The sequence below is a fragment of the Oryx dammah genome, unplaced genomic scaffold (genome assembly GCF_014754425.2).
Source record: "Oryx dammah isolate SB20612 unplaced genomic scaffold, SCBI_Odam_1.1 HiC_scaffold_18, whole genome shotgun sequence".
Taxonomy (NCBI): Eukaryota; Metazoa; Chordata; class Mammalia; order Artiodactyla; family Bovidae; genus Oryx; species Oryx dammah.
This window is the reverse complement of record NW_024070202.1, coordinates 66,900,348-66,913,361: the sequence shown is the minus strand read 5'-3', so window position 1 is coordinate 66,913,361 and position 13,014 is coordinate 66,900,348. Positions and strand designations below refer to the sequence as shown.

General features: G+C 44.4%; 1 protein-coding gene across 2 annotated transcripts; it reads left to right on the top strand.

Annotated features, from left to right (window-relative positions):
* The first annotated feature begins 4,995 nt into the window (after positions 1-4,995).
* Positions 4,996-9,581, top strand: PRR15 (proline rich 15). 2 transcript variants are annotated; one of them, XM_040259710.1, is made up of 2 exons: positions 4,996-6,735; positions 8,476-9,581. In XM_040259710.1, exon 2 carries the CDS (start codon positions 8,614-8,616, stop codon positions 8,992-8,994), a length of 381 nt encoding a protein of 126 aa, XP_040115644.1. In that variant the 5' UTR covers positions 4,996-6,735; positions 8,476-8,613; the 3' UTR covers positions 8,995-9,581. The 2 variants fall into 2 exon arrangements, with proteins under 2 accessions (XP_040115644.1, XP_040115645.1); XM_040259711.1 differs by lacking the exon at positions 4,996-6,735 and having other exon boundaries at positions 8,369-9,581.
* Positions 9,582-13,014: the final 3,433 nt, after the last annotated feature.

The window sequence follows — 13,014 nt, the reverse complement described above, 5'->3', positions numbered from 1 at the left end:
CAAATCAGGCTATTCTTATGAATAATAACCAATTAAAACTTTATTTCACTGCCACTTTTAAAACATTTCTTTTTACAAGTCAGTCATATTATAATCAAGAAAGCATTCCCATTTATGCATCGGATGGTCACACATTCAACAATATTAAAAACTATTATTGTCAGGCAGATGCCAAGTCCTAAAGACTCATAGTAACCTGTTCTCCCCAGGTGGCGCTAGTAGCAAAGAACCCACCTGCTAATATGGGAGATGAAAGAGACATGAGTCCGATCCCTGGGTTGGAAAGATCCCCTGGAGGAGGGCACAGCAATCCACTCCAGTATCCTTGTCTGGAGAATCCCTTGGACAAGGGAGCCTGATGGGCTACAGTCCATGGGGTCACAAGGACACAAACGAAGCAACTTAGCTTCATTTATGTGAAGGACACAAATTAGCACACACACATGCCAAGTGCTCATGGAGAGGCATAGCAGAGTGCTAAGTCAGTCTCTGGACTCTGAAGCCAGTTTTCCTGGGGTCAAATGCTGACTCTAGTACTTACTGGCTGCGTGAACTTGGGCAAGTAACTTAAGTTCTTAGTGTCTCAGTTACCTCATCTATAATAATAATAGTGCCTGTTTCATAAGGGCTTTTAGGAAGATTAAATAACTTAGTATTTATAAAGCAATTAGAACTATACCTAGTACCTAGAAAGTGTTCTGTAAATGATCACTAAATACACTGGAACTCATTTTCTAGTGACAGTCTGACAATAAATAAATATGAAAATTACAGTCGAGTCATGGGGACAAACACCAAGCAAACAATTTACAATAAAATGAAAACACATCCACTCCTGTCAATGGCACGCCAGGTTATTTGGCTAAATTCTCCTGTTGGAAACAATTGGGCACCAAACCAATTGTTTTGGTTTCCTCCTGAAGGAAAAGGGACAGAATTTTAAGTGAGTGTAGGGCTCATCCAAAAAAGAGCAATTAATAGAACATCCTTCCCTTGATAAGCATTGGCCCCCAAAAGGTTTGAGCAATCCAGAAGTAAACTATGCTTATCCCCTCAACAGGTCTTCATGGAAAGTTAAGCTAATTTGGAGCAGAAAAGATCTGGGGAGTGTAGGGAGGCTTGTCCCAGGTGTGACTATGGGCTGCTGCTGCTGCTGCTGCTAAGTCACTTCAGTCGTGTCCAACTCTGCGCGACCCCAGAGACGGCAGCCCACCAGGCTCCCCCGTCCCTGGGATTCTCCAGGCAAGAACACTGGAGTGGGTTGCCATTTCCTTCTCCAATGCATGAAAGTGAAAGTGAAGTCGCTCAGTTGTGTCTGACCCTTAGCGATCCCATGGACTGCAGCCCATCAGGCTCCTCCGTCCATGGGATTTTCCAGGCAAGAGTACTGGAGTGGGGTGCCATTGCCTTCTCCAGACTATAGGCTAACAGTCTTTTTTTTTGGTTATCCCAAAACATGACTTTTACTAAGCCATGAACTTAGTATACAGTGGCCCCTAAGATCTTGAAAAGAATTTCTAGAAAAAGTGATTTTTGATTAGGTCTTAAATTTTCCTACAAATAATTTTTTAAGGAAAATGAGGAGCATACAATAATATCCAAGAATACTAAGGAACCAGATTCAGAAAAGAGGAGGCTAGGAGAGTTGGGAAGAGTCAGCTGGTGATGGCTGAATTTCAGAGAGAGGCTGAACTGTACAAACTAGCCTTACTTAGGTCAAGTGTGAAACTGACATGATTAGTAATATTTTGGGACTATAATTTTTATACTTCTAGATATGCATTCACGTTAACTGACAGGGCACAGGATGAGATGCTATGAACAGTGGATTCCACCATCAGGCATGGGTGCAATGTCCTCTCTTTAAAAGTTTACAAACTAAATCCAACAAGACTGATGTGAATACACAGAAACAAGAAAAGAAATATTAAATGACCAGTACATGGATAACTATAAAGGAAAAGGCCATGGGAGCGGCGAATCTAATTTTCAAAGAATGGAAGAGTCCATAAAAGAAAGGGATGATGGAAGGGCGAAGGGAGGGGAAGGAAGGGAAGGGAAGAGAGAAGGTGAATGGAGAAAATGTGAAAATAGGGGGCAAAAAGAGTAAAAGGACTAACACCCAAACATCAACCATGGTCATTCCTGGGTGAAGAGAATATAAATGATCTGTATTTTCTTCATTTTGATTAGCTGTATGTCTTATATTTTCTCATCGCATGTTTTCCTTGCCCTAGTTGACACCATAAATGCTTTAAAGAGAGAGCAATTTCTCAGCCTCTGATGCAATGCCAGATTTACTAAAATTGCAAATGCAGGTTTAAATTCTAAAGTTTCTCTTTTAATTTCTAGTATGCAAACCTTGCTCTCTAGAAATTCATTCTCTGTTGTCTTTTAATATAATCATTTATTGCACTTAAAGGTCACCTGAGAAATAATATAATTTTTTTTAAAAAAGAAACTGTCTTTTCTCAAACCATCAACACATTTCTGAAAAATTTTAAATGACAAGAAAAAAATATTATGAAGAAATGTAAGTACTGCCCAATCTAAGCATATTTAAATTGAAAGTCACGACTACTCACTGGGTAGATAAACCAACTTTTAAATGTATCTACACTGTATTCATGACTTACCAATGTAGAGGTTTAAGACCCACCCTCCTCCCCCATGTTCTCTTTATAGAAACAAACTGCAGGATTCCTAGATCAATAGTTACATAATAAACCATATTAACATTAACTCTCTTTTCCTGTTTTTTTTTTTGTATGGGATTGGTTATGAAAATTTTTATAAATTTAAACAATTCTAGATTCAAAAATGGAGGAAAATAAGTTTTAATTGTTTTTACTTAAAACTCTGTCTTTAAAAGTCAAACTACCATGATATCTCAGATAGTCTGATTCACCTCATCTTTTGGATTTACCCAGCATTTTGGATTTACCCAGGTTTGTACACATACCTTTATCTACTCATTTCCTTAAGTCCAAGCCTTTTCAATGAGAGTGCCTTCTTTTGCAGATGCATCCCCCGCCTCTGAAAACTTCCCCATTACTTAAATATTTCACTAAATCATTCTTCCAGGAAGAACTGTTTAGATTGATCCGGAAAAAATGTGACAACACTACCTGTTTGCCTTTTGAAAAATATCTTTTTTTTTTTCTATAATCTACTACATTATATCAAGGAGGAATGTTTTGGGCTGCAAGGAACAGAAACCTGTAGTTTGTAAAGCTGTGGTTAAATCATAGGAATCCGTATGATCTCGTTGAATCAGTAGTCAGGAGATAGATCATTCCAGCGCTCGTCAGGGGCTCACCCGTATCACAGAAAACACTTGTTCTATTTGCCCCACTCCCACGTCATCATCCTTAGTGTGCTGGGCTTTATTCCCATGTCTGTTGCCTCTCTGTTGCATGATGGCAGCTGCACACTCTCACACTGTGCTGCAACATAAGAATCAAGGATACTGCAAAAAATGTTCTTCTGTCAGAACATTCCTCTATTCAGGAAGGAGCATTTCCAGAAGTCTTCCTATAGCCCCTAAAGTCAGAACTGGATCATGTGTGTGCTCCTAGTTACAAAGAAGTCTGTAAAAGTATCTCTCCTTTAAGCCTCTAATTAAACTCAGGCTCCTCTTTTGTATGAACTGAATGAAAGAGTGTCCTGTTGATTTTACCTCCTAAATCTCTTTGGCATAAATCTCATTCTCCTCAGTGGTAAAAGAATCTGCCTGCCAACGCAGGAGACACAGGAGATAGGAGTTCCTTCCCTGGGTTGGGATGATCCCCTGGAGGAGGAAATGGCAACCCACTCCAGTATTGTTACCTGGAGAATTCAATGGACAGAGGAGCCATGGGGTTGTAAAGAGTGGGACATGACTAAATAGAGTGATTGGGCATGCACACATTCTCCTCACCATCCACACTTCCAGCACTCTCCCACCAGCCATCAAAATATCCCACCTGAAGTATTCCAGCAGTTCCTACCTGGTTTTCCCATAGCCCCATCTTGTCCCCTCTTCCATCTACTCTGTACAGCTTCAGTGATATTTTAAATGCAGATCTTACCATGTTACTTTCCCTTTGATGAATTACGTTCAAAAATCCTACAAGTGACAAGGTCCTGAATGGTCTGCTCACACTCACCTTTCTAGCTTTGTCTCTTGCAGTGCTTTGCTCATTTTGCACTCAGATCACACTGGCCTCTTCACTCCTTAAAAATCCTAAGCTCCTTCACAGCTCATGGTTTTTGTGTGTGCTCTTCCCTCTGACTGGAGTGATCATCTCCATTCTCCATCTCCCTAGTCCCTTCTACCTCATTTCTTCTTAGTTCTCAGGTCTCCATTTTAATGTTTTTACTGCACTCAAGGGTTATGTGTAAGGTGTTATCAAACCAATGAAACATAGAAATATTCCAAAAGTTGTTAAATGCAAATGGGAGTGATGTAAGAGACTGAACTTCTTAAATTTCAGCAGTTGGATGTTGATCTATTAAGAAAATGCTGGCCCTCTGCACTGGAGAAGGAAATGGCAACCCAGTGTTCTTGCCTGGAGAATCCCAGGGACGGGGGAGCCTGGTGGGCTGCCGTCCATGAGGTTGCACAGAGTCAGACACGACTGAAGTGACTTAACAGTAACAGTCTGTTCAGTCCTGCTAGATGAGGAGCCATTTGGCAGGACTCATTTTCTTTTCCTAAGGTTTTTTTTTTTTTTTTCCTTCACCCATTTGATCAACAAACAATGTAGCAACCCAGCTCTACTACTTTCAAGCCAGGAGGGTTCCTCAGACTGGGCCTTCCTCCTTGGTCCAGTGTCTTCTCTGTAACAGAATGGGACTATGACAACTTGTCCTGTCCTCCTCTCACAGTTGGTGGCTTATCTTTGTTCCATTCTGGTGCTGTGATTGTAAGTTTTCTCTCTAAAATTAATTCCAATAAATATATGAAAATGCATCACTTTCAAATACATGCTGCTGTGGTTATCATTTTAAAAATCCAAGAATGCTAAACTAAGAAGTTAAAAAATAAAGTATTTGTATTTTTACCATATTTCAAAAATTGAAACCATCTATAAGAATTTCTATTAATTCCAAAATTTAAGTTATGGAATACCTAGGTATCGTGTCTTCCACTACTTTCACCCCTTTGGGAAGTCCTCAGAACCAACATGCTGGATTGTCAGTTGCTCCAGTCCTTCAGAGAAGTTACACACTGAGCTCAGGGAGCAGCAAAGCAGCTCTTTGAAAAAGAAATGCATCCTGGAAGATGAAGCCAGTTGCACCTCTGCCTTTATTAGTGAAAATTCCCTATGTCAAAGCCTTTCTGTCCAGGTAACAAAAATCACCCATTTGTTCCTGGGAACAAAAGCCTCCTGAAACTTGACCGGCAATGGGCAGGTTCACTTACTTCACTTCCAGTTCTGGGCAGGATTTGTACTCCCCAAGTGCAGTGGCGCTCCACGGACTTCCAGACCCGAGAAAAGGTAATTCCCATGCTCACTGAGTCGTGCTGAGCCCCACACTAAGGGGCAAGCTGTGGTATAAGGTGCCGATAAAACCCCCAGGAGCCGGAGTCAGATCTCCGGGGTACAAATACAGCTCTACCAGGTACTAGCCATGTAACCTTGGGCAACCGTTTACCTTTCACAGCTAAGTTCTCCTCGCCTGTCAACTGAGGATAATCATGGTTCTTACCTCCTAGGGTTGCTGGTAGGAGGAGTAAATGAGTTAATCCACAGAAAGTGCTTGGAACAGCGCCTGGCTAGCACATAACGAACTTGTTAATGTTACAGCCTTTCAACCCAGGGCCCCTGCAGCTCTGCAATATTTTGCCTGGTTATGGAACGGCTCCTGAGAGTTACAAAACTTGAGATTCCAGGAGCTGAGTGCCCACAGCCGGTGAACCGGAGAGTAAAGGAAAACAGAAATTGGGGTAGGGGCAGAGGGAGAACTGCGACGACTTTTGTCCACCGGCGCCCACCTGCAGCCTTGATCTCTCTGCCTCCGTTTCTTCTTCCAGGAGTCCGGCTCCGGAGCGGCGCACACGGAGCCTTTCTCCAATCAAACATCCCAAGGCTGCGCCACGTATGCGACCTGGTCCAATCTCGTCCCTGGAGGGCGGAACGCGAACTTTCTACCTGCACCTGTGGCTGTAGTGGCCGCCTCCTGGGTTCTTTTTTTTTTTTTTTTTTTCCCTTTCTTCCCGCTGCCCCGGAGTTCTGGTTTCCAGAATCACTTGGCGAATAACCAGCAGGTGGGCAGATGTCTTCTCCCCCGCTGGACCGACGCGGTAGGATGGTTCAATGCATCATAGTGAGCAGTTGAGGTTCCATCTTCCGGCCGCTCCCGGACGGTGCTACCAGGGAAAAGGGACGTGTCCGAAAATGAAAGACTACTAGGCGGGAGAGGTTGCCTGGCCATTCACCTGGGGCAGTGAGCCTGGCACCCACTCACTGCGGGGCCCTCCAGGCGTATCCAGCCACACTTGGACTCCGGGCTACTGTCGCCGCTCCGCCAGGAAATCGGAGGCGCCAGGGGAGACCAGCCGCAGCAATCGGCTTAGCTGGCCTGCAGCGATTTCGGCTGGCACACCTTTCAGAAAGAAGCCCGATCTCTCCAAGACCGCACAGAGGAACGCCGCTCCCGGACTTTCAGATTAACCCAAGCGCACGCGCTCCCGACTTTGCCCGGGAAGAGAGAGGCCGGGAGCCACGGGGTCCAGGGAAGCCTAAGCAGGTGAGCGATGGGGTGATTCTCCGCCCTCCAAGACAGAGCTTATTCCGGGGTGTCACCCTGGGGAGCTCCCCCAGCTCCCGAGGAGAAGTTGTTAGAAGCAGGCGCTCTGCGTAATTTGCAATCTTTTCCTTGAGAAATACGTGCATAGCCCTTCTGTGCATACAAAGTTGACTGTGGAGAAGACAGCGTAGGATAGAAGACAGAAAGCAGCATCAGAACAGCCACCACTGTCACCATCACCACCATTAGTGAACAACTTGGGGATGCTTTTCCGATCTATAAAGTGGAGGGAGAATGGATGTTTGCAAACCATTGCAAACTGTGCCAGAGGGTATGGGTGCCTTCAGCAGGGAAAGGACTTTTGGCCATTTTTTTCTTCTATTGTTTTCAAGTCGCAGCCCGAGTGTGCCCTCGGGGAGTCTTGGGGAGAAGCGGGTGCCAAGGTCTCCCAGCTCAGCCGAGGCCGCGGCGGCCTCTGGCGTAGGCGTTCGGGTTCTCTCTCTCCCAGCGGTTTGGGGAAGAGAGTTTCTTTTTGGGGGGCGGGGGGGCGGGGAAGAGAATTTCTAACCACAAACACCGCGGAAGTTTCGCTCTCCAGCGCCGGCGAATCCCAGGAGCGTTGCGCGCGTGGGATGGGAAGGAGCCCAGTGGAAACCTGGAAATGAGCCGCGGCGCCAGCGAATCCTACTGATTCGTGGAGTTAGCGCGGTGTAGACCCAGCACAGAAAGTGGGCAGAGAAGTCTCGCTTCTGATATTCGCACCTTAAGTGCTAGTAACACTTTTTGCCTTTTCGTTCCGCTGGGTGCTGTTTTAAAAGCTGGGAGGAGGGCAGATTGGAGTTCCGTTGTGCGCCCTCTCCTTTGGAGGAGGGAATTGCGCAAGGAAAAGAACAGAAGCCTTTAATTTGAACTAAAAATCCCGAGTTGAGTTGCCTAGTACACACAGACTCGGTGCATATTTTAATACAGAACTAAGGAAAGAGGTACTTGGGCTCATCTCAACTGCCGACCGGGGGTGGCTTCAAAGCGACGCAAGAATGGCCTTTGGAGAATGAAAGGAAGTAGGACGGCGGTTTTCAAGGGAAGTCTAGACATGCTTCTCTGAAAGTCACAAGGCAGACGTTTTGTCAAAAGCAGAATATAAAAGAAAACAAAACCCCACGAGCTTGTCTCTCACTCTTGCTAGTCTGTAAATCCCCAGCCCCCGCCCCCGAAAAATGACATCGAAAAAGTATCCCGGGAGACAAATGTCTAGGGAGCAAAACCCTTTGAGGGAAATTTCGGAACTGTCTGCGGTCTACTGGTCGCGCCCACGTACAGCGGGGACGCGCTTGCGTCTGGACGCCCTCCTCCCACGTGTTGTTCTGGACCGGTGGGTCACCTTTGGGCGTCGTTTACAATGGGGCAGACTGACAGGACGGGCCTTTTTCCCTCTGGGGCCTGGTTAATCCAGAAGCCCCGGCACCCACCCCCGGGTGGCCCTCGAGCCTGGGCGGACCACTGCCCTATCCTGGAAGCCGGGGAGCGCCAAGACTCCGTCTCCAGACCAGAAGGCGGCGCCCGGGAGGCGGTTCGTCCGCCTGCGCTCTGGGGGGCGCGGCGAGGCTCTCTGAAAGCCCGCAGCTGCGGACCATCGGACTCCCGCCGATCCTGTGCCCGCTGGAGCACTGGAGAGGAAGTGGGATTGGGGCGCACGTGACTTCGACAAACCCAGTAACCAAGTTTTGTTTTCTTCCCCAGCACAAGCCGCTGGCCTCTGCTCCCAGCCCGCAGCCCGCTCGCGAGACACCGGCGCAGGGTCGGGTGGACCCGAGAGCGGCTGCTGCCGCCGAAGCCCTTCCCCGCGCCCCGCGCCCAGCGCCCCTCGGCCGGCCTGCCATGGCCGACGGCGGCGGCGCCGGCAGCTCGGGCTCCTGGTGGAATTCGCTAACGAACAGCAGGAAGAAAAACAAGGAGGCCGCCGGGGGTGCGCAGCCGCCAGCCCAGCCTGCTCCCGGGGAACCCGCGCCGCCCGTCCAGGACTGGACGAGCAGTTCCCGGGAGAATCAGCACCCCAGTCTCCTCGGGGGCGCCGGCGAGCCCCACAAGCTAGACAAGTTGGGCGGGGAGAAATCGGGCAACAGCCGCCGAAATTTGAAGATCTCGCGCTCAGGCCGCTTTAAGGAGAAGAGAAAAGTGCGTGCCACTCTGCTCCCCGAGGGAGTCAGGTCCTCGGAGGAAGCGATCTTCCCTGGTGACCCCCACGACGACAAGCAATAGCCCGAGAGCTCCAGGACTCTTCCCATCTCACCTCCTAAGCCCCTAGTTCTAACCCCGAGAATTCTGACCCTCTAGTCTCATCCCACCTAATTCAGAATATTCGCACCAGGCCTCCAGATTTTATTGTCCTGGAAACTGAAGTGACAATTGAGTATTCCGATAGTTCACGGCTCAAGGATGCATTAAATATTTATTCGTGGTAAGAGAAGATACCACAGAGGAACCTGGTATAAATTTTTTTTTTCCAAAAAACTTCGTGGCTTTTGCACCACCCATGGGAATGAGAAGGGTACTTCTCTAAGAGACCTTAACTCAACTGAAACTGTGCAGCCTTCCAACAAGGTTGGCATGCTCTGATTCTGGACTTGCTTTCGGAAAGCAAATCCCAGTGCTATCTTTAATGAGAAATAAAAGAAATGCACTTTGAGAGTATTTCTTCAGGCTTATACCTTAAGTGAAGGGATGGCAGAGAGCAGGAATCATTCTTAAGTAGAAGCGTTTTAAATAAGGCAAGATTGCTTTTAATGTTGACCTGCTAAACTGTACTGCCTATTTTAGCGAGGACTATTAAAACTGTTGCACTGTAAGACTTAAGGTGACTTTTGTATTTTTTTTCCATTGCAAGACTGAAACCCATCATACTTAAAAGCAGGCATGCAAAACCCAAAGTGACAGACTTAATCATTTGCCACATAACCTGACAGCTCCTCTCAAAAAACTGCAGAGAGGAGAACATGTCTAGAAACTACCAACACCCAAATTGGAATCAGTTAGCTGAAGATTCCTATTTATCAACCAGATTGGAGGAAAAGGGAGAGGTGTCAACTCATTATTCCTAAATTTTCTTTTTTACTTCAGTGTATCTTCATAAGGTAGAATAAGTCACCATGCTAATAACAGCTCTTTTAAGTATGTTATTAACCTGACTCGCAATTATCTAAAAATACTTGTTCAAACAGGTGGACTGAACTCTAAGTTTGTGCAGAGCCAGCTTTTTTCCCCACTCACTTTGCTTTAAAAGCTAATTTCTTTATTCTAAAGTATGAATTTGTCTAGTTGCAAAGCCTTAAAGATCTACCAACTTGAAGATTTTTAACAAAAATCTACCTGTTTGCTTTTGTTACAAACTTTAAGTAAAAGAGTAAATGAATACCACTAGCTTTCAGCAAATTATAAGAGCATGATTGTAGTTAAGATCCCCAGGGACCTTTTCCCACCACAATTCAGCTCATTTATAAACATCTAGAAATGCATGGGGCTTCCCAGCTGACTCAGTGGTAAAGAATCTGCCTACCAATGCAGGAGGCACTGGAGGCAGGATTTGAGCCCTGGGTTGGGAAGATCCCGTGGAGGAGAGAATGCAACCGACTCGTTTTCTTGCCAGAAGATCCCATGGACATAGAAGCGTGGGGGGTTATAGTCCATGGGGTTGTAAAGAGTCAGACACAACTGAGCATGCACACACCCCCAAGAAATGCATAGCAGGAAAATTATAATGATCAAAGTGTATATATAAATATACACATAATGTGGATAATGAGAGACAAGAGCTTGATTGGATCTTCTGAATTTATTATATGTAGTTTTTTGTTCTCTCAAATTTGTAACTTATAAAATAACAAAGCATGTTGATTGTCTAAAGAGATTTAACAAAGAAACTTGATGAAAATGGCTTAAATGGATTTAAATTAGTGAATCAAGCTTGGATATCAGCAAAGTCATAGTGTACCATTTGATACATGAGCACATAACTAAAAACTTACTCCAAAAGAAACTGTTTTCATGGGGATTATGAAATCCTTACCTTCTTACAAGAGAGTTTATGAGGTGGTTTTCTTTTTTTTCAATCTTGTAGTTTTTTTGGTTTTATATTTGGTACGTGAACAAAGTCTCATCAGGGTGAGCTTTCTGAATGAGGAGAACATTACAACAATTTTAAGTGGGCCTACCTAGTGGTTCAGATGGTAAAAAGTGCCCGCAATGCAGGAGACTTGGGTTCGATCCCTTGGTCAGGAAGAGTCCCCTGGGGGAAGAAATGGCTACCCACTCCAGTATTCTTGCCTGGAAAATCCCATGGATGGAGGAGCCTGGCGGGCTATACCCCATGGCATTGCAAAGAGTCGGACACGACTGAGCGACTAACACACCCATACACACTCCTACAGCCTCTAGACTTTAATGAAGATGAAGGAGTCAGGATCTTGGACTCATAGAAGTTCACTGTAAGGGAGGAGATTGGGGGCTGACCAGCATTGGGAGTGCACAGAGCAGAAGCTGTCAAATCAGGCTTTGAAACACCTTCACAAAATATTTTAATTTCTGTAAGTAATCAAAATTAGAGTGGATAACTAGCCAAAATGCTTTTCCCCTCCTGAGAAGACAAATAGATTAGATCTGTACACATTTAAAAGTTAAGCTGGCCATTGTATACTTTTAAAATCTTATACTAACTCTTTCATCCACAGTTTTAATGTTTTAAAGAACTTTTTTTTTTCTTAAAAATTCCTTTAATTCACAAAACATTGGCATTTTCCCAGGTTCTGTGTCTAGTTTTGGATCCCACCCAAGTCTATAATTGCCGCAGATAATCAATATCAGACATATAGCAGTGGAACGTATTAACGGAACGTCTTTCCCCACAGTTCTGAAAGAATTTAAAACCATGCTAATGGCAGTTACAACAATGAGTGCAATGTACAATCGGCAGTTGAGGTTTGTAATTACATAGTTTTAAAGCAGTTCTAATTATGCAGTGGGAGGAATTCACTGATTTAATCCCAACACAGAGAAATCAGAAACCAAGCAAAATTGGTGAGATACAAAGATCATAAGTAAGATGAGATAATTTGACAAAGTGTCTGCTGGGATTCATGTGCTCTACAGATGATGAATTACATTCCCATAACACATATACAGATTTTGAAAATGTATAAACTTTAAGATATTTTATATTAAATAAAGGGAAAATGTTTAAGTTTGGAGTTAATTAGGTTAGAGACTTTTGTTCTCTTAAAGCCCTTTACAAATGAAATTTCACTCACAAGTTTGGAAAAAATTAAAGAAATTCTCATGCCGTGCTTTCAAATTATGTAGAAAAAAGGGACAATAATCTAGCAGTGTGTTTGCTAAATATTTTCTTAACCACGATAATTATTAATATATACACAAGGTAGTTTTGGCCCCAGTGACTGCCCTTGCAGTCAGTGGCCAAGCTGTAACTCATATTACAGGTCACTGAATGTCCTTTATGTCCGTGCTTCTGTTGTCATCCCATTGTGACTTGCATTTCAAAAGCAGAGACTCTGTTTTGTATACACTCAGGACATTCTGGTTTATTTAACACTTAGAAATAATTTTTTCTGCTTTGAAATGTAATGCAAACCCAGAATGCTGATATTGCTGAGTCCTTAGAAGGGAACTAAAAACTTAATGAACAGTAAGTTTGAAGGCTGAAGCTTTGTCAGAAATAGTTCTCCTGAGATACACCGAAGAAAATTTGAGTGGTTTAAAATAAATAAATAATAAAAATGGGCAGAAAAGATTTCAAGTAAAAGGCTAACTGGAGGGATTTTTTGGTGGTCCAGTGGCTAAGACTCCCTCCTCCCGACATAGGGTGCCCGGGTTTGATCCTGGGTCAGGGAATAAGATCCCACAGGCCACAGCTGAGAGTTCGAATGCCATGACTAAAAGATTCCACAAGCCACAACTAAGACCCAGCACAGGTACACAATAAATAAATAATTATTTTTAAGGTGAACCAGAAAGGAATAAGAGGGGAAAGTGGGGCAGTTAATATCCAGTGATCACAAGGCACCTTTTATGAGGAAAAGAGAGAATATTATTTTTCCTTAGCTGAGAAGAGTCACCAGACCAAACACAAAAAGCTGGTTTGATAATATAAGGGTAAGTAATCTTTAAAAACTCTTATTTTATCTGTGGAGCATTTTATGATAGTTACACAGAAATGGAAGAGATTCTTGGGATAAGCATGAGTTATTATCTCCACGGTAAGTAGAGAAT